Raw genomic sequence first — 12,943 nt, forward strand, 5'->3', positions numbered from 1 at the left:
TTGGGTCGCCCCTAGCCAAGTCCAGTGACCAGAAACAGAACTTACTATAAGAGTGAATGTGAGAGGTAGGCAATAATTTAATCAAGATTTTAACCAGAGCAAACATGTCCAGAGAGGACCACTGTTAGCACTGTTAAACATTCTGGTTTTACAACTCCTAATGCAACTAAAGGCGGTGCAGGGAAATACTTAATGTCATAAAAACTGCCCCTAAAAGACACTAAGAACCCTAAAATAAAAAACAAAGATTCAGATAAATTTCTATTAATAATTATTCTTAAAATTTGCACTAGCATTCACAACAGTGTTTGTGAATGTATTCCATTGTCTTAAAGGAGCTCCTATTACATCATCTTTAATGTCAAAATACTTTCATTTTAATTTTTACATTTAAAAGGTACTACAACCAGACTTCTTTGCTAATATTAGGTGCCTTCATGATGATGTACTAATTTTGAAGCAAGATTCTCCAGGTATTCTATTATTGGTTATTCTCCTCCTGTACATGTATCAAAATTAAAATGCTTGCCCAGAAGAAATACAAGGTTTTATTCATTCCCTTAATACTGCAATAATTATTAATTTGCTGGAATACTGTCTTTCCGGATAGATTGCTATACTGGAGTTTTAGCAGCAAAGGCCAAAAAAGACAAAACAGGCTTTCTAAAAACAAATACAGAGGTTACTTGTTAGTTGCAGAGCTAGCTCAGATAATAACTAGGCATAGACAAGACTCGGTGGAGAAGCTACATATCTACTTCTAATTAGAAAGAATAGAAGATAATAGTTTTACTATTAATCAATTTTACTAGTAATAAAAGGGCAAGATGATTCTCCAGGCTGGCTCAAGAGCATTGTAGAGTATTGGTTTTGCCCAGTAGGCAGATTTGTGAGAAAGCAAATGCTTATTATGATCTGCCTGGATCTAGCTAGATCCATTTATTCCTCACTGATCTTGAGTGGTGCAGTCCCTTAAATATTTAATTACAAGTTACTTGTACATTGTGTTTAAACCAAGGAGAAGTGACATTGACTTGGTCTGTGTGTGATATTGTAAATGAATCCAAACTTGCACACTTGCGAACAGGATGATAATATTGGTAGAATCTGGACATAGGCTGATAACTTCAGAGCTAAGATGAATTTTGATGGCAAGTACCTTTTTAGAGGGCTCTGAGAAAAGTAAGTTTATGCTAAGGCTCTAGTCCTACAAATAGTGAAGCACACTCCTAACCTGTACGACTGCAGATAGTTCCATGCCTTTTCCATTACAGTGAAGCTCAGACTATGCATATACACTTACAGGATTTCAGGCTAACAGAAAAAATGGAATAATTTGGCTCTTTGTTCTCAAAACACTGCGTGAAAACTATGTTCACCATGCTGAGCAGCAGGGTGTTTTACGTGGCTTAAAAACAAAGCTGATAATATAACGACTCTCATTGTAGAACTTCCTGTTGTTACCCGTTTGCACATAAAGCTACATGCTGCTATTCTAAAGCAGAAGTGGTTGGTGGCAGTCTGCTTCATCAACACTTGCACCACCAAGTTGGCTTACCTCCAGCAAAGCCTCTTTGTTTTTCTCATTCATTTCTTTCGTTTCATTTTTCCCCTTGTTTGCCAGGTAGAAATTCTGATTACAAAAACAAAATAAGTTGATGTTGAATATAAATTAACAGTTTGCTACAAACACACTCAGTAATGTTGTTCAGCTTTTCTGAACTCTGCAACCAAGCTAGCAGATATGAGAAGTAGGTGTCCAAGGATTGTTCTCAAAAACTTATTACAGGTGGTCTTTACTGTAGCTGTCTTACCCTAGGGTTCACACTCCATTTTCCCAGTGTAAAATTCATGTGGCCCACATGGTTAAAACTTTCCATTCCCAATTAGTTTAAAAACTGAGTGAGGGGAGGGAGGAGGAAAAGCTGCATATATTAATGTACACAATCCCCTATTAACTTTGGGATGGGTATGTGCTGGAAAACTGGAACTTCCATGCAGATTGGTCCCAGAAATCAGAAAAGACCCAAAGGTAGCCTGGATCTGAAATGAAACAAGAAATTTGCCAGTGACAGGAGGAACATGCAGTGGTTAAACTCTCCATCTGCACATGCAATCTCAGAGATTACTTTCCCATATTGCAACACCAGCAGCAAGCAGTTTATCAGCAGAGGAACCCGGTTTGCCAATGTAACCACAGCTCCTTTTTCAAGTGGCATTTTGTACAGTAGGAGCGCACGGCTCATGACACTGTTTTTCAGTGGAGCTTTAGAAATAATTTTTTAAATAAAGATCATTTTAAAATGCACAATATGCCAAATGGGCAAGCCTGGTGCCTGTTGCATTTTCATGACCCTATAGAGACACAAGTATAGCAAAACCACTCCAACTTTAAATGCAACAGGATCATGGAGATGTAACACTCCCAGCAGCAGCAGCAGCAGCTCTCCATCCCCTTTTTAAAGTGGCTAAAACGTCCATTCGTGATGCCTACCAAGTCTATTGACAGCCTAAAACAGTGGTTTGGAAAGGACTAAGTAGCCACTTCATTTCCATGCAGCTGATATCCTGAAACCTACTGCTCTGAACCCTGCTGACATGTTGTCTCGTGGCTCTCCTGGCCTGATGCTACACAGAAGTTGGTGCACTTGAGGTGGGTGGAATTTTCCAACATGCATAAAGAATTTAGCAACACAAGCCCTGGTAGGACTTTGCTCAGCTGCTTGGGCTCTGAGATGAACTCTCTTCCACATCAAGATAGCATATGGGTAGGCTGAAATCACCTGGGCTTGCCTCAAATGGAGCAGTGGCAGAACCCCACTAACCCAGTAAAAGATGTTAGCTGGAGTGGTCCTTATCAATGCTGCATCACCAAGAATTGGTTCATAAAGTGACAGATGGGTGTGGACTATCTCGATCTGGCCATGACAGCCACCAATGCAGACTGATGATGTCCTTAAGAAAAGAAAGGTTCTCAGTTTATGAGTGGTTTGTGTTGGAGCATCTGGCATTTATTTAGGAGGGGAAAAAAAAGGACCACCCTGTGTTGACACAGTCCATGGTAAAGCGAGAACTTTAATAGAGACAGCCTAGCTGGATCACTAACAAGGCTGCTTTTTATCAGTGAAGCAGGGTTTTGTCATTTAAATCTAAGTCATACAAGCCTGTTGTTTCATTTTTCACTTGTCAGCATTCATTTAATGTATTATTGTTTATTTCCTGTTTTTTCCCCATCTCCCTGAAATCTGACAGGACATGACAGGTATTATCCTTCAGTAACTTAGGCCTCAGGAAAGAGACCACATACTGTACTGACTTTATCATTGTGCAGTCTTGTCCTGTTGATCAAAACAGCATTCATTGTGTACCAGGCAACCACATATGTCCACAAGTTCACTAGTCACAGGTCACCTTAAAAGGTACTGTTTCCTTTCTGAAGAAGTGTCAGGCATGGGGATGTTGGGCCATTACTGTGAAGACAAGCTACAAAGGCTGGAGACCTGTATACACACACGTTCCAAGCTTGAATATTTCTTTATGTCCAAAGGAGGACGTGTCTGTTTGCGGTAGGGAATTGAGGTTACTTGCCAGATGGGTTGATTCTCTTGGGATGATAACACAAGAAAGGAAAATTAAAAGTAGTACAGTATTCAAACAAACCAAACTGGCAGCACTGGAATTTCCAGTGGCTTATTTTTCTTTTTTTTAAAGGATTTTATTTTTGTTTCACCTTGTCTGTAACTATTGGGACTGAATCCTCTGCTGTGCTCATGCAGAACTCAGGAGGGAGGTTTACGAAGAGCCAGCTGCATCTCCCATTCTGCTTTGCTAGGCTCCAAAACAGCTCACCTCTAAAGGATGCTATGTGAGCAGAGAACTGGGATGCCATGTCTGCTTCTCATGCCAGGCTGTGCAGCAGCAGAACTAGCAAAGGATGCAACTTGCCTCACACCATGTAGAAGTAATTCTCAAAGGCGTTCTCCAGTCAGTTTAGCTTCATTTTGTGCTTTGTATTTGTGATTTTCAAAGTTGCATGGGCTGTGCAGACACCTTCCCATGCTTTCAAGGTTTCCTCTGAGGGCGCTGAGGGAGAAACTGTGTAACCGATTACTTTCTCTTGTGTATAAGTACCACTGGCTTAAGTTATTGTAGAAAATGAAGACAGTGCTGTGGAAACAAACTGAACTTTGAACATAGCAGAAACAACCAGGTGTTGTGCTGTAAATTCCTAAAGTCAGTGTTGACATCGGTTGGCATTTGTTTAAAAAAAAAAAAAATCACAATAAATGCTTTTCATTTCTTGCACCCACAATGGGAATCCAGCAGCCCCTTGTCAATTCACAGTAACAAACAGGTGTTTGCAGTGCAATTTTTTCCTCATTGGAATATATAGTTTCACCAAAATATATATTAAAGGTCTATTACAGCTGCAAAGTGACGCTCTCAAATCAGTAAATGGCAGGGCAGAGGTTATTAGAGTGTCTTCAGTTTGGGTTTGGTATGTATGTGCATACCATTTTTTTCATTACATGATTATAAAGTATTCTTCCACAAGACCCCAGCATCCATCACTGCACAGGACAGACAGTGTGCAGTAAATGATGCAGCCACTCCTTACTGTTCTTTATATTCTTTGTTCAATGAATAGACCTATCCCTCATTAACTATCCACCATCCAGACTGTGAACTGAATGAGGCAAAGATTCTGAGGATCACTGCCTCATTTGCTACATGCTGCCCATTCACACTGCTGAAGGCAGCAAGGCTCCTGCAGAAAAAAAAGAGAATGTGGCCATAATTCCAGGTTGCATCGTAAGACACATACACAAGGGGGCAGTGTTCAGTTTTGCAGGCAATGTTCATTTTGGTTTTGTTTTCCTCCTTAACATTCAAGTGCTTCTTTTTGCACCTTCTGTGGGGGTGTGTGTGCGTATGTGTGTAAGACTATAAAGAGAGCATCTATATGATGGAATTGGTTCTACATTTTGCACAAAATTGCCCACCAATGAAAGTGCATAGATTAAAAGCTTTAAACACAGAATAAAATGAAGTGAGATTCTAAAGAACCACCTGCAGATGATCTTCTACTCATACTTGTCCATGACCTCAAAAATGGCACCATACTCTACTAGTTACACAAATCCAAGGCCAGAAGTGGTTAACCCCCCAGCCAATATGAATGAAACAAGAAATTATTTGTATGCTTTGGCAATAGAAAATTGAGGAATCTTTGATTGTTATGCATGCAGTTACGCTTTTAAAGTTAACCCAAAAACCAATATAATTTAGCCAACTCTAAACAGGTGTCTTCCATTCCACAGCATGGCTCCACACTATCCTAGGGATTGTTTTTGTACCAAATATATCAACAATACTGCAGTTGTTCAAAAAAAGGCTGCAACATTATTTTTATACTGACAAAAGTATGTTTTTGTATGGTGTTCCCCTATATGACTTTATTCATTTGAAAAAGACTGATTGTTTCTGGCCAAAGTTTCCAAATTATATTCTTTGTCAGAAAGCAGGTCAAAAGATGGCCAAAATCATAAGTAGTTAAAAACAAAAAACCCTGTTAAAATGGAACATTTTAGGAGAGTTAAAGAAAATTTAAACTGTAGACAAAACTGAATTAAAACAGAAGAATGCTGAGCAAAGCTTTGTTTGTCAGCAGCTATGTCTAGTAGCCATCTTGACCATATACTGAAGAACGCCCTGCACTACAGCTGGTACTCTTTCCCACCCCTACATCAACATGCGTCTGCCTGATCTCTGCCACTTAGAAAATCACAACTGTAAATATGGAGGAGGAAGATGCAAAGCAGCTCAGGAAACTGAGCTATAACAAAATCATACCGTTAGACAGAGGCACCACACTTCCTCTTCCACTTAAGAGGAAGAAAAATTGCTTTGCTATGTTCGGTGAACATGGTAATAGAGGGCTAAGTGTAAGAGATTCATTAACATATGATCTGATAACAGTAACTAAGAGTTACAAAAAATAGAGAACGCTTCAAAAGAAAAAAAACTCAGAAAAAACTCCTCTAGTCTATTTTCAGTTTCTCTGCACATTTGTCAGCACTGTGCTTACAGTCAGTTTCACTCCTTTCCCTGTATTGTTTGTATGCATCTTCCACAGTTGGAGAGGAGTGAAAAACAATTATTTAAAAAAAAATGTGATTGCAAAGCTATAAGTGTTAGCAGAGAGTATTAGATGAAACTATTATAAAAGTTAGCTAACTGATTGGATTTTAAATTTAGGCTCCTGGCACACCTTACATTTATTTAAGAAGAACTAAACTAGTTAATGTTGTCTTAAGTAGTAATCTGGTCATGTGTTCATGCAGTTAATGATGCAATAAAACACATAATAAAACACAATGTTATTCCATAAAATATGTATAATATTTTGTGGCTGGTACCCATTACATCTAAAATTGAACATGTGGCCAGGTATCAGCTGATGGGCTCCCAGCCTTGGGAACACATAGGAACCTATGACTTAGGGTTACCATACGTCCAGGTTTTCCTAGTCATGTCTTCTTTTTGGGTCCTCCCATTTTGGTCTGAGTGGTTTTTAAAAATATCAGCATATGCCCAGGATTTTGCTCTGCCTCTACCCCAGCAAGGAGCTGATTGATGCTGGGGGCAGCAGGAGAAGGTGATTGAAGGCAGGGCATCACATGCTCTGTGTGCAGGCCTAGCAGCTGCAGGCAGTTCTCTGTGTGTGTGTGTGTGCATGTGCATGCGTGTGTGCGTGCACACGTGTGCATGCCTGCTGGTACTGGGGCTGTATTGGGTGGGGGTGGGGAGGACAGCTGGAGGTTGTGGGTCGGGAGTGAGGGGCACTGGCAGGGCTGGGTGGGGACAGGGGGCTGTGGGTCAGGAGTGAGGGGTATTATCAGGGACAGGGCTGCAGGTTGGGAGTGAGGGGCACCAGCATGGTCTTGGGGGGCAGGGTACTGTGGATCAAGAGTGAGAGGTAGCAGCAGGGATGGTGGGGGGAGCTGTGGCTTGGGAGTGAGGGGCAGGGGCAGGACATGGGCATATCCCTGCCCCCCTACAATCATATACCCCTTCCCCCTCCTCAGTGTCCTCTCTTTTGAAGCTGAAAAATATGGTAACCCTACTTTGACCCCAAAGTGCTCCTGAGTCTGGAAGCCCTGATCAGCTGACTGGCTTGCTTCTTGCCAGTTTAAGGGGAGCCCGAGATCATGATCCCAGACTTCCCTGAACTGGCAATATGGTATAATTGGGATCTGATCCCCCATCCCACAGTTGTGCTTCCTGCCGTGTTCATGTAGCACAGCACGAACCATGATCGTTGGGACTGTGGATCAAATTCCATTAAGGCCTTTAACTGAACATCAGCCAAGGGTCTTAGTTTCCCTTACCTAAATTCTATTGTCTATTCTAACCCAACACTACTTATTACAAAATAAAGAGTCAAGCAGAATTTTTCATAGTGGTTCTACAAAATTAAATGTTTGGAATTTTTCCAGAACCTCTTAATTTTATCAAGAGTTTTTGTATTCTTCTGCTTGCTTAGACCCTCAAACATCAGATCTTGGATAGAAACAGAAGTCTTTATATTCATGATAGAGGCATTCAATTGTGAGGCTCTTAGCTGTAGCTTTTCCTCCTGATTTACCAATGGCAGAATTAAAACAGAGCAGCCCCTATCTGAAATTTCACCAATTTTATGCAAATACTGCTAAATAATTTTTACTAAAGATATAAAGAAAATGTTCATGATGTGACCCTCAGGGCTTTAATTTCTCTCATTTGTGCCAAAAAAATGCAAGTCAGGAAACCAAAATCTGTGCAAGAGAAGAACCAAAATTAGAACATTTTAAAAACAACAGAAAAAACTTTTGGGTTCAGGAGTTCAGATTCAGCTGTTCCTGGGGAATGAACTAACCCAAATGAAACAAAGTACTTCCTTTTTTTAATTTCTTATTACAAACTTCCTCAAGTTGTAACAGTTTTCCAAGCCCTTTGAATATAGGTGTCAAGAAACAAATCACCTTTCTTTTTCAAAAGGTCACCACAACATCACCGCATCAATGCAATCACTGCATTAAAGTGTTGGGAAGGTTTTCTTCTATGTGTGTATGCATACCAATATGTATTAGTCTTCCCCTCTTTAGTCACAGACTTGTTACCTTCTAGTCACTGCTGCAGATCCATGGAACAGACTTTTAATGCCATTTCTCTGGCACAGTAAATTATATCACAAAGGGTGTGATGATATACATGTCTACATGCAAAACAAGACATTTTTGCATTTTGAAGATGAAAGTACTCTTTTGCAAGTGTTTTTTAAATATATATAATATTAGAGAGGACTTGTCTGGTGCGACTTACTGGCTTTTGAACATGGCTACAAAGATTAGTGGGACAGTACATGCTTGGCAAATGTATAAAGGTCAGTCCCTCTCCCCCCCACATCTGTAATCCCAATTGATCTTGAGAGTTCTAGAGGCATGTTTCACAAATGATTGTAGGAGGTGGTTTACAAACACATGAAATATGTCATATCCTCTGGGGACCAGCCACTACAAGGAGATAAGGGTCTATTGCTAGTACTAGCTAACAGAGCTTCTCCTTTGTTTAAGTGGTAGAGATCTATGCTGTGATCCAGATAAGGTTTGAACCAAAGATTTTTGTACATCTGCAGCAAGCATATTTAGAACTACAGTTTGGGAAAGAGGGCCATTATCTAGTAGTCATAAGTACACCTTAGTAGCGGAGATTACGTAAGTGCTGGTTTGCCTGATAACATATGTTGCAGAAAGGACCATCATACCACCTTGAGGAAACCAGTTTCTATATATACCATTAACTCCACAGTTGATCCACAGATACTGATCCCCTGCTGAAGTGTGAAAACTGCAGGTGTCCTGCACCTTTTGGGATCAAGCCTAAAATAGATATCTGTCCTGAAAGAGTATTAAGACAGAATTACTGATTGCTCTGCTTTTGTCTCACACACTGTTTATTTCTAAAGACCTTTGCTAGGCTCTCTGCATACTGGCAGCTGTTCCTGCTGCTGCCACTGTGCAGATTCCCCAGGGACCACCATGCTGACACTCTTAAGTGGTGCACAGGGCTAATGCCCTGCTTGCCCATCCCCTAGTGATGGTATTGGGAAACGTGCTGCTCACTGGACTGTTCCATGCCACCTAGAATCACATCTTTGGTGCAGGATTCAAACGTACAATCCTAGTAACTAGGCAAATTTCAACACATCTAGAAAGCATGGCAGCTCCAGCCATCCTGTACTGTTTGCTTTCAAACTTTGTTACATTGTTTAATATTAAAAATCAACCATCAGTCCATGCTCACTGCACTAAAAGCTTTTGTTCCCCTCCTGTGATCACTGACTACATGACTGAAGGAGGATTCCTTTTTGCAGGTTTCACTTGAGGCATTGGCTTATTTGAGAGAGATGTCCTAAAATGAGAGTGGTGCAAGATTATGCATTTGACTGTTTTTGGCAACAGGGACTACGTTTTCCAATTGCTGGGCTCAAGATCAAACCAGATGCTCAAGAGGATAATGGATGCTGACACAGATAGACACCAGGACTCCCTGGGATTCATCATCTGTATATCTTTGGGTCTTTGTTTCTGTGATTTCTGCCACTTAAGATACTAGTGACAGGACTTTGCATGGAAGCTTATATCATACACATTTTAGTGATGAGGTCCTCATTTATAAAGTTAATAGTGACAGAGGGCTAGTGGAATATATAAACTCTCTTCTTAGGATGCAGCATTGTTCCTAAAGCTGCATATAACACTGGTCACAATGGGACACAAGCAGAGCTTTTGGGTCCATCAGTGGTAGTGATGAAGGAAGCTGTAGGACAAAACTCATGTTTTTACAACTGGTCATCTAACCATGGCTCTGAGCTCTGCATTTACCAAACAGATTTCAGCAGTGGAACTACCCCAGTGGGGTACTTTGCCAGTGTAGACCAAGATAAAGAGGAACCTTGCAGATGGAAGGCGAGAGGAAGCAAAACTAAAATTCTTTTGTGCTTTGTTCCTGAAACTGCAAGTTTGCGTTTTCTAACCATGAACTTGACAAGCAGATAAAACATGGTACAGACAAACCACAGCATTTTAGATTGTTTTACAAACATTGTGTTCCCTTACCTGGGGATTTTTAAACACTGCGTATTTTTCACTTTTTTCCAAAAACAGTATTTTATTTTCACTGTCCCGGGTCCAGTCTGATAAGACTTCAACAACATTTTCATGGTCTTCAAAAAACCTTTCTAGAGAGACAAAAAAGTAACATAAGACATGCTTGCCTCCCAACCTCAGAGGTTGCAGATGGACATTCCCATCTCTGAATAATTACTGTCTGATATGTCTTCAAAATCTGAAAGCCATGGACTCCCTTCCATTGCACAGAAGGGAGCAAACCACATGAAAATCATGTCATATAGAAGAAGAAACCAGCTACACAATAAGCATCATGTAGCTTTAGCATCCCCCTGAAGTTGACCCCATGTCTAAGATGCACTACATGTTTTCGGAGGCATAGTTGACTAGTGCAGCTTTTCCCAATGTGTTTTACCGATTTATAATACGAACATGAAGTATACTGCAAAACTGAATATAAATTAATTTTTGCTGGGACAGCACTGACTTGTCTCCAAAGCTCCGATTGTTGAGTGTCCTAAATCTCAGAGCATCCAACAGAGCGATGTAAATGCTTAGCCCCTTCTCTCTAAGTATAAAAAAGGGTCAAGAGCACACATGGGTTTCAGGGAAAAATAACTCAAGGAAATGTTCTATTTGCCTGGAAATGAAATGTTTTGGTTCAGGAGTTCTATTTTTGTTAACAAACAGGGAAATGAAGAACCCTCCCACAAGATGTGGGAGACTCATGTGGGTTCCATTCTCGGCCTGAGAGGGCTTGAGGCCTTGAACCCACATCTCCTACGGGGGAAAAGAGATGATGATGCAATATATACTCCATTGGTCTTTTCTTGTGTTTGTTGCTTTTCTCAGACCCTCTTTCACTCACTCAGTTGAAAGGATAAAACACACCCCACCCATAATCAGTTCTGAGAATTAATTGTCAGCTTTCCACAATTCCAGAAGATTATCTTGAGAATCAGGCTAAATGCACAGAGTTGTTCTTCAGCACGACAAATAGTGAAATGCACCAACTGACATTTCTATACTGGATTGAAAGCACAAAGCACTGCAAAAAACCTAGGGGACAGAACGTTAGATATTGTCCTAGAAGGTATCAGTATAATTTTGAAATGACTTTCAAAATGAGTGGCGGTGGCAGTGGTGATCCTGCACAGTCACCCCCACAAATCAAGTAAAGGGTTATAAATGAGTCCACTGATGGCTAAGAAGGCTGATCCTAGAGCCATAGACTCTCTGGCAAGTGCTACAGGTAGTGGTTAAAGGGAGGGTCAGATCATAGATTTCTTGGTCTTGTTTCATTTCCTTCCATCCTGTCGTTTTTCTGCCTCCAGGGCGAGACAGTTTTCCTCAAAGTAAGATGTACTTTCTCTTGCAAAGCACCACCATGTAGCCTTGTCCCAACCTAGTTTTTTTCCCAAATTTGAGGTGTCATTGCCATACTTCTTAATGTTTGCCTTGGTGTCCTCTGGCCCCCACATATCCTCTGTCCTTGGCTGAGTTTGGAGTATAGCAGTTTTGCCCTGTCCACCTCAGCTTCTGTTAAATAATCAGATTCCATACTGGTGGTGCTAGTATTAGTGAGGACACTGGCATTTCAAATCATAACCATAACCCACCCACAGTGATAATACTGAGGAACAGAGAAGTGTACTCTGTTGTATTAGAGTTGATGAAAGAAATGGGCCTGGAAAACCTGAAGTGTTAACAGCACACAGTGACTGTACATCATTAAACACTTTCTTTCAAGTGCAGAGACCATGACCTGCTTTGTGCCATGGTAAGCCATCACCATTAAAAAAGTGTTATTGATTTTTTTTTTTAAAGCAGAACAGTGAAAAACATTTGAAATGTAAAGTAATAAAACTTTCACTTTAACAATCTGTCTTATTTCCTTTCCCTTTCTTGGTAGAATATTCATAAAAGAAAAAAAATATTCCCTGCTTGATATCTTTCAGATGGTATTGAAGGTGGTAATAATGGCCTTTTTGGGAAAAGGAGGAAAAGTTTGTTGAGGGACTGGAACTATTGTTGTTGGAACCAAACAACAAGGTAAATGCACACAAAAAAGGATGAAGAAAAGAACAGCAGACAGAAAATGCTGTTTTGGGCTTTTAGTTCTGAGCCATACTTGCAGCCTCATTCCTGGAGAAAGACAGGCACTTCAGCACCTGGCAAAGTTGTACTGGCTGCTTAAGTCATTTCTTGTAGCTGATTTTTGTCAAGCATTCACAGCAATATTGAAAACAATATAGTCTTGCTAGGCTGAACCTGCTTTTCCTTAAGGTAGAAAGAGGAAGAAAGGAAAGAAATGTAACAAGGTAGAAAAAAGAAAAGGAAATGGGAGGCATGGAAGAAACCACAGGAATGCAAGTCTCACATTCCAAGCAGTGTTTTCAACTTTCCTAAAGTTGACGGAGCTTGTAATGGGTCCATCTTTGACCTCGTTTGCCAGAAACTTGGCTGATGATCAAGGTGATGAAGGACCAGTGCTGCCATGTTGATCCTCAGTCTTACACTGACGATGGAGGTGTCAGACCTAATAGTGAAGTTCTTTTTTTTCAACCTACCTGTTCTACCTGGTGTCAATGTCAAAATATGGTCTACTGATTTCCAGTCCTGTGTTCGTTCCTCTTGTTTCAGATTCAGGCATGATATCCATCCTCACTGTCCTTGGGTAGTATCAGGAGATCTTTTTTTGGTTTGGACTAATTTTGTGGGGGGGGGGGGGGGCACACATTGTGGCACGCCCCCCCCCCCCCGGTTGCAAC

At 40.7% G+C, this 12,943-nt stretch overlaps 1 protein-coding gene across 3 annotated transcripts in view; it reads right to left on the minus strand.

The window, feature by feature from the left end:
• APBB1IP (amyloid beta precursor protein binding family B member 1 interacting protein) overlaps nt 1-12,943 on the minus strand; it is a 128,291-nt gene that overhangs the window by 36,521 nt on the left and 78,827 nt on the right. For all 3 annotated transcript variants that reach the window (XM_019508253.1, XM_019508254.1, XM_019508255.1), the window contains 2 exons: nt 10,161-10,282; nt 1,559-1,633 (listed from right to left, as the gene is read on the minus strand). In XM_019508253.1, coding sequence (XP_019363798.1) covers nt 1,559-1,633; nt 10,161-10,282 — 197 coding nt within the window. The remainder of the gene's footprint in view (nt 1-1,558; nt 1,634-10,160; nt 10,283-12,943) is intronic.

This window comes from Gavialis gangeticus, unplaced genomic scaffold, assembly GCF_001723915.1.
Source record: "Gavialis gangeticus isolate Ggan-Ray unplaced genomic scaffold, GavGan_comp1, whole genome shotgun sequence".
NCBI classification, from domain to species: Eukaryota; Metazoa; Chordata; order Crocodylia; family Gavialidae; genus Gavialis; species Gavialis gangeticus.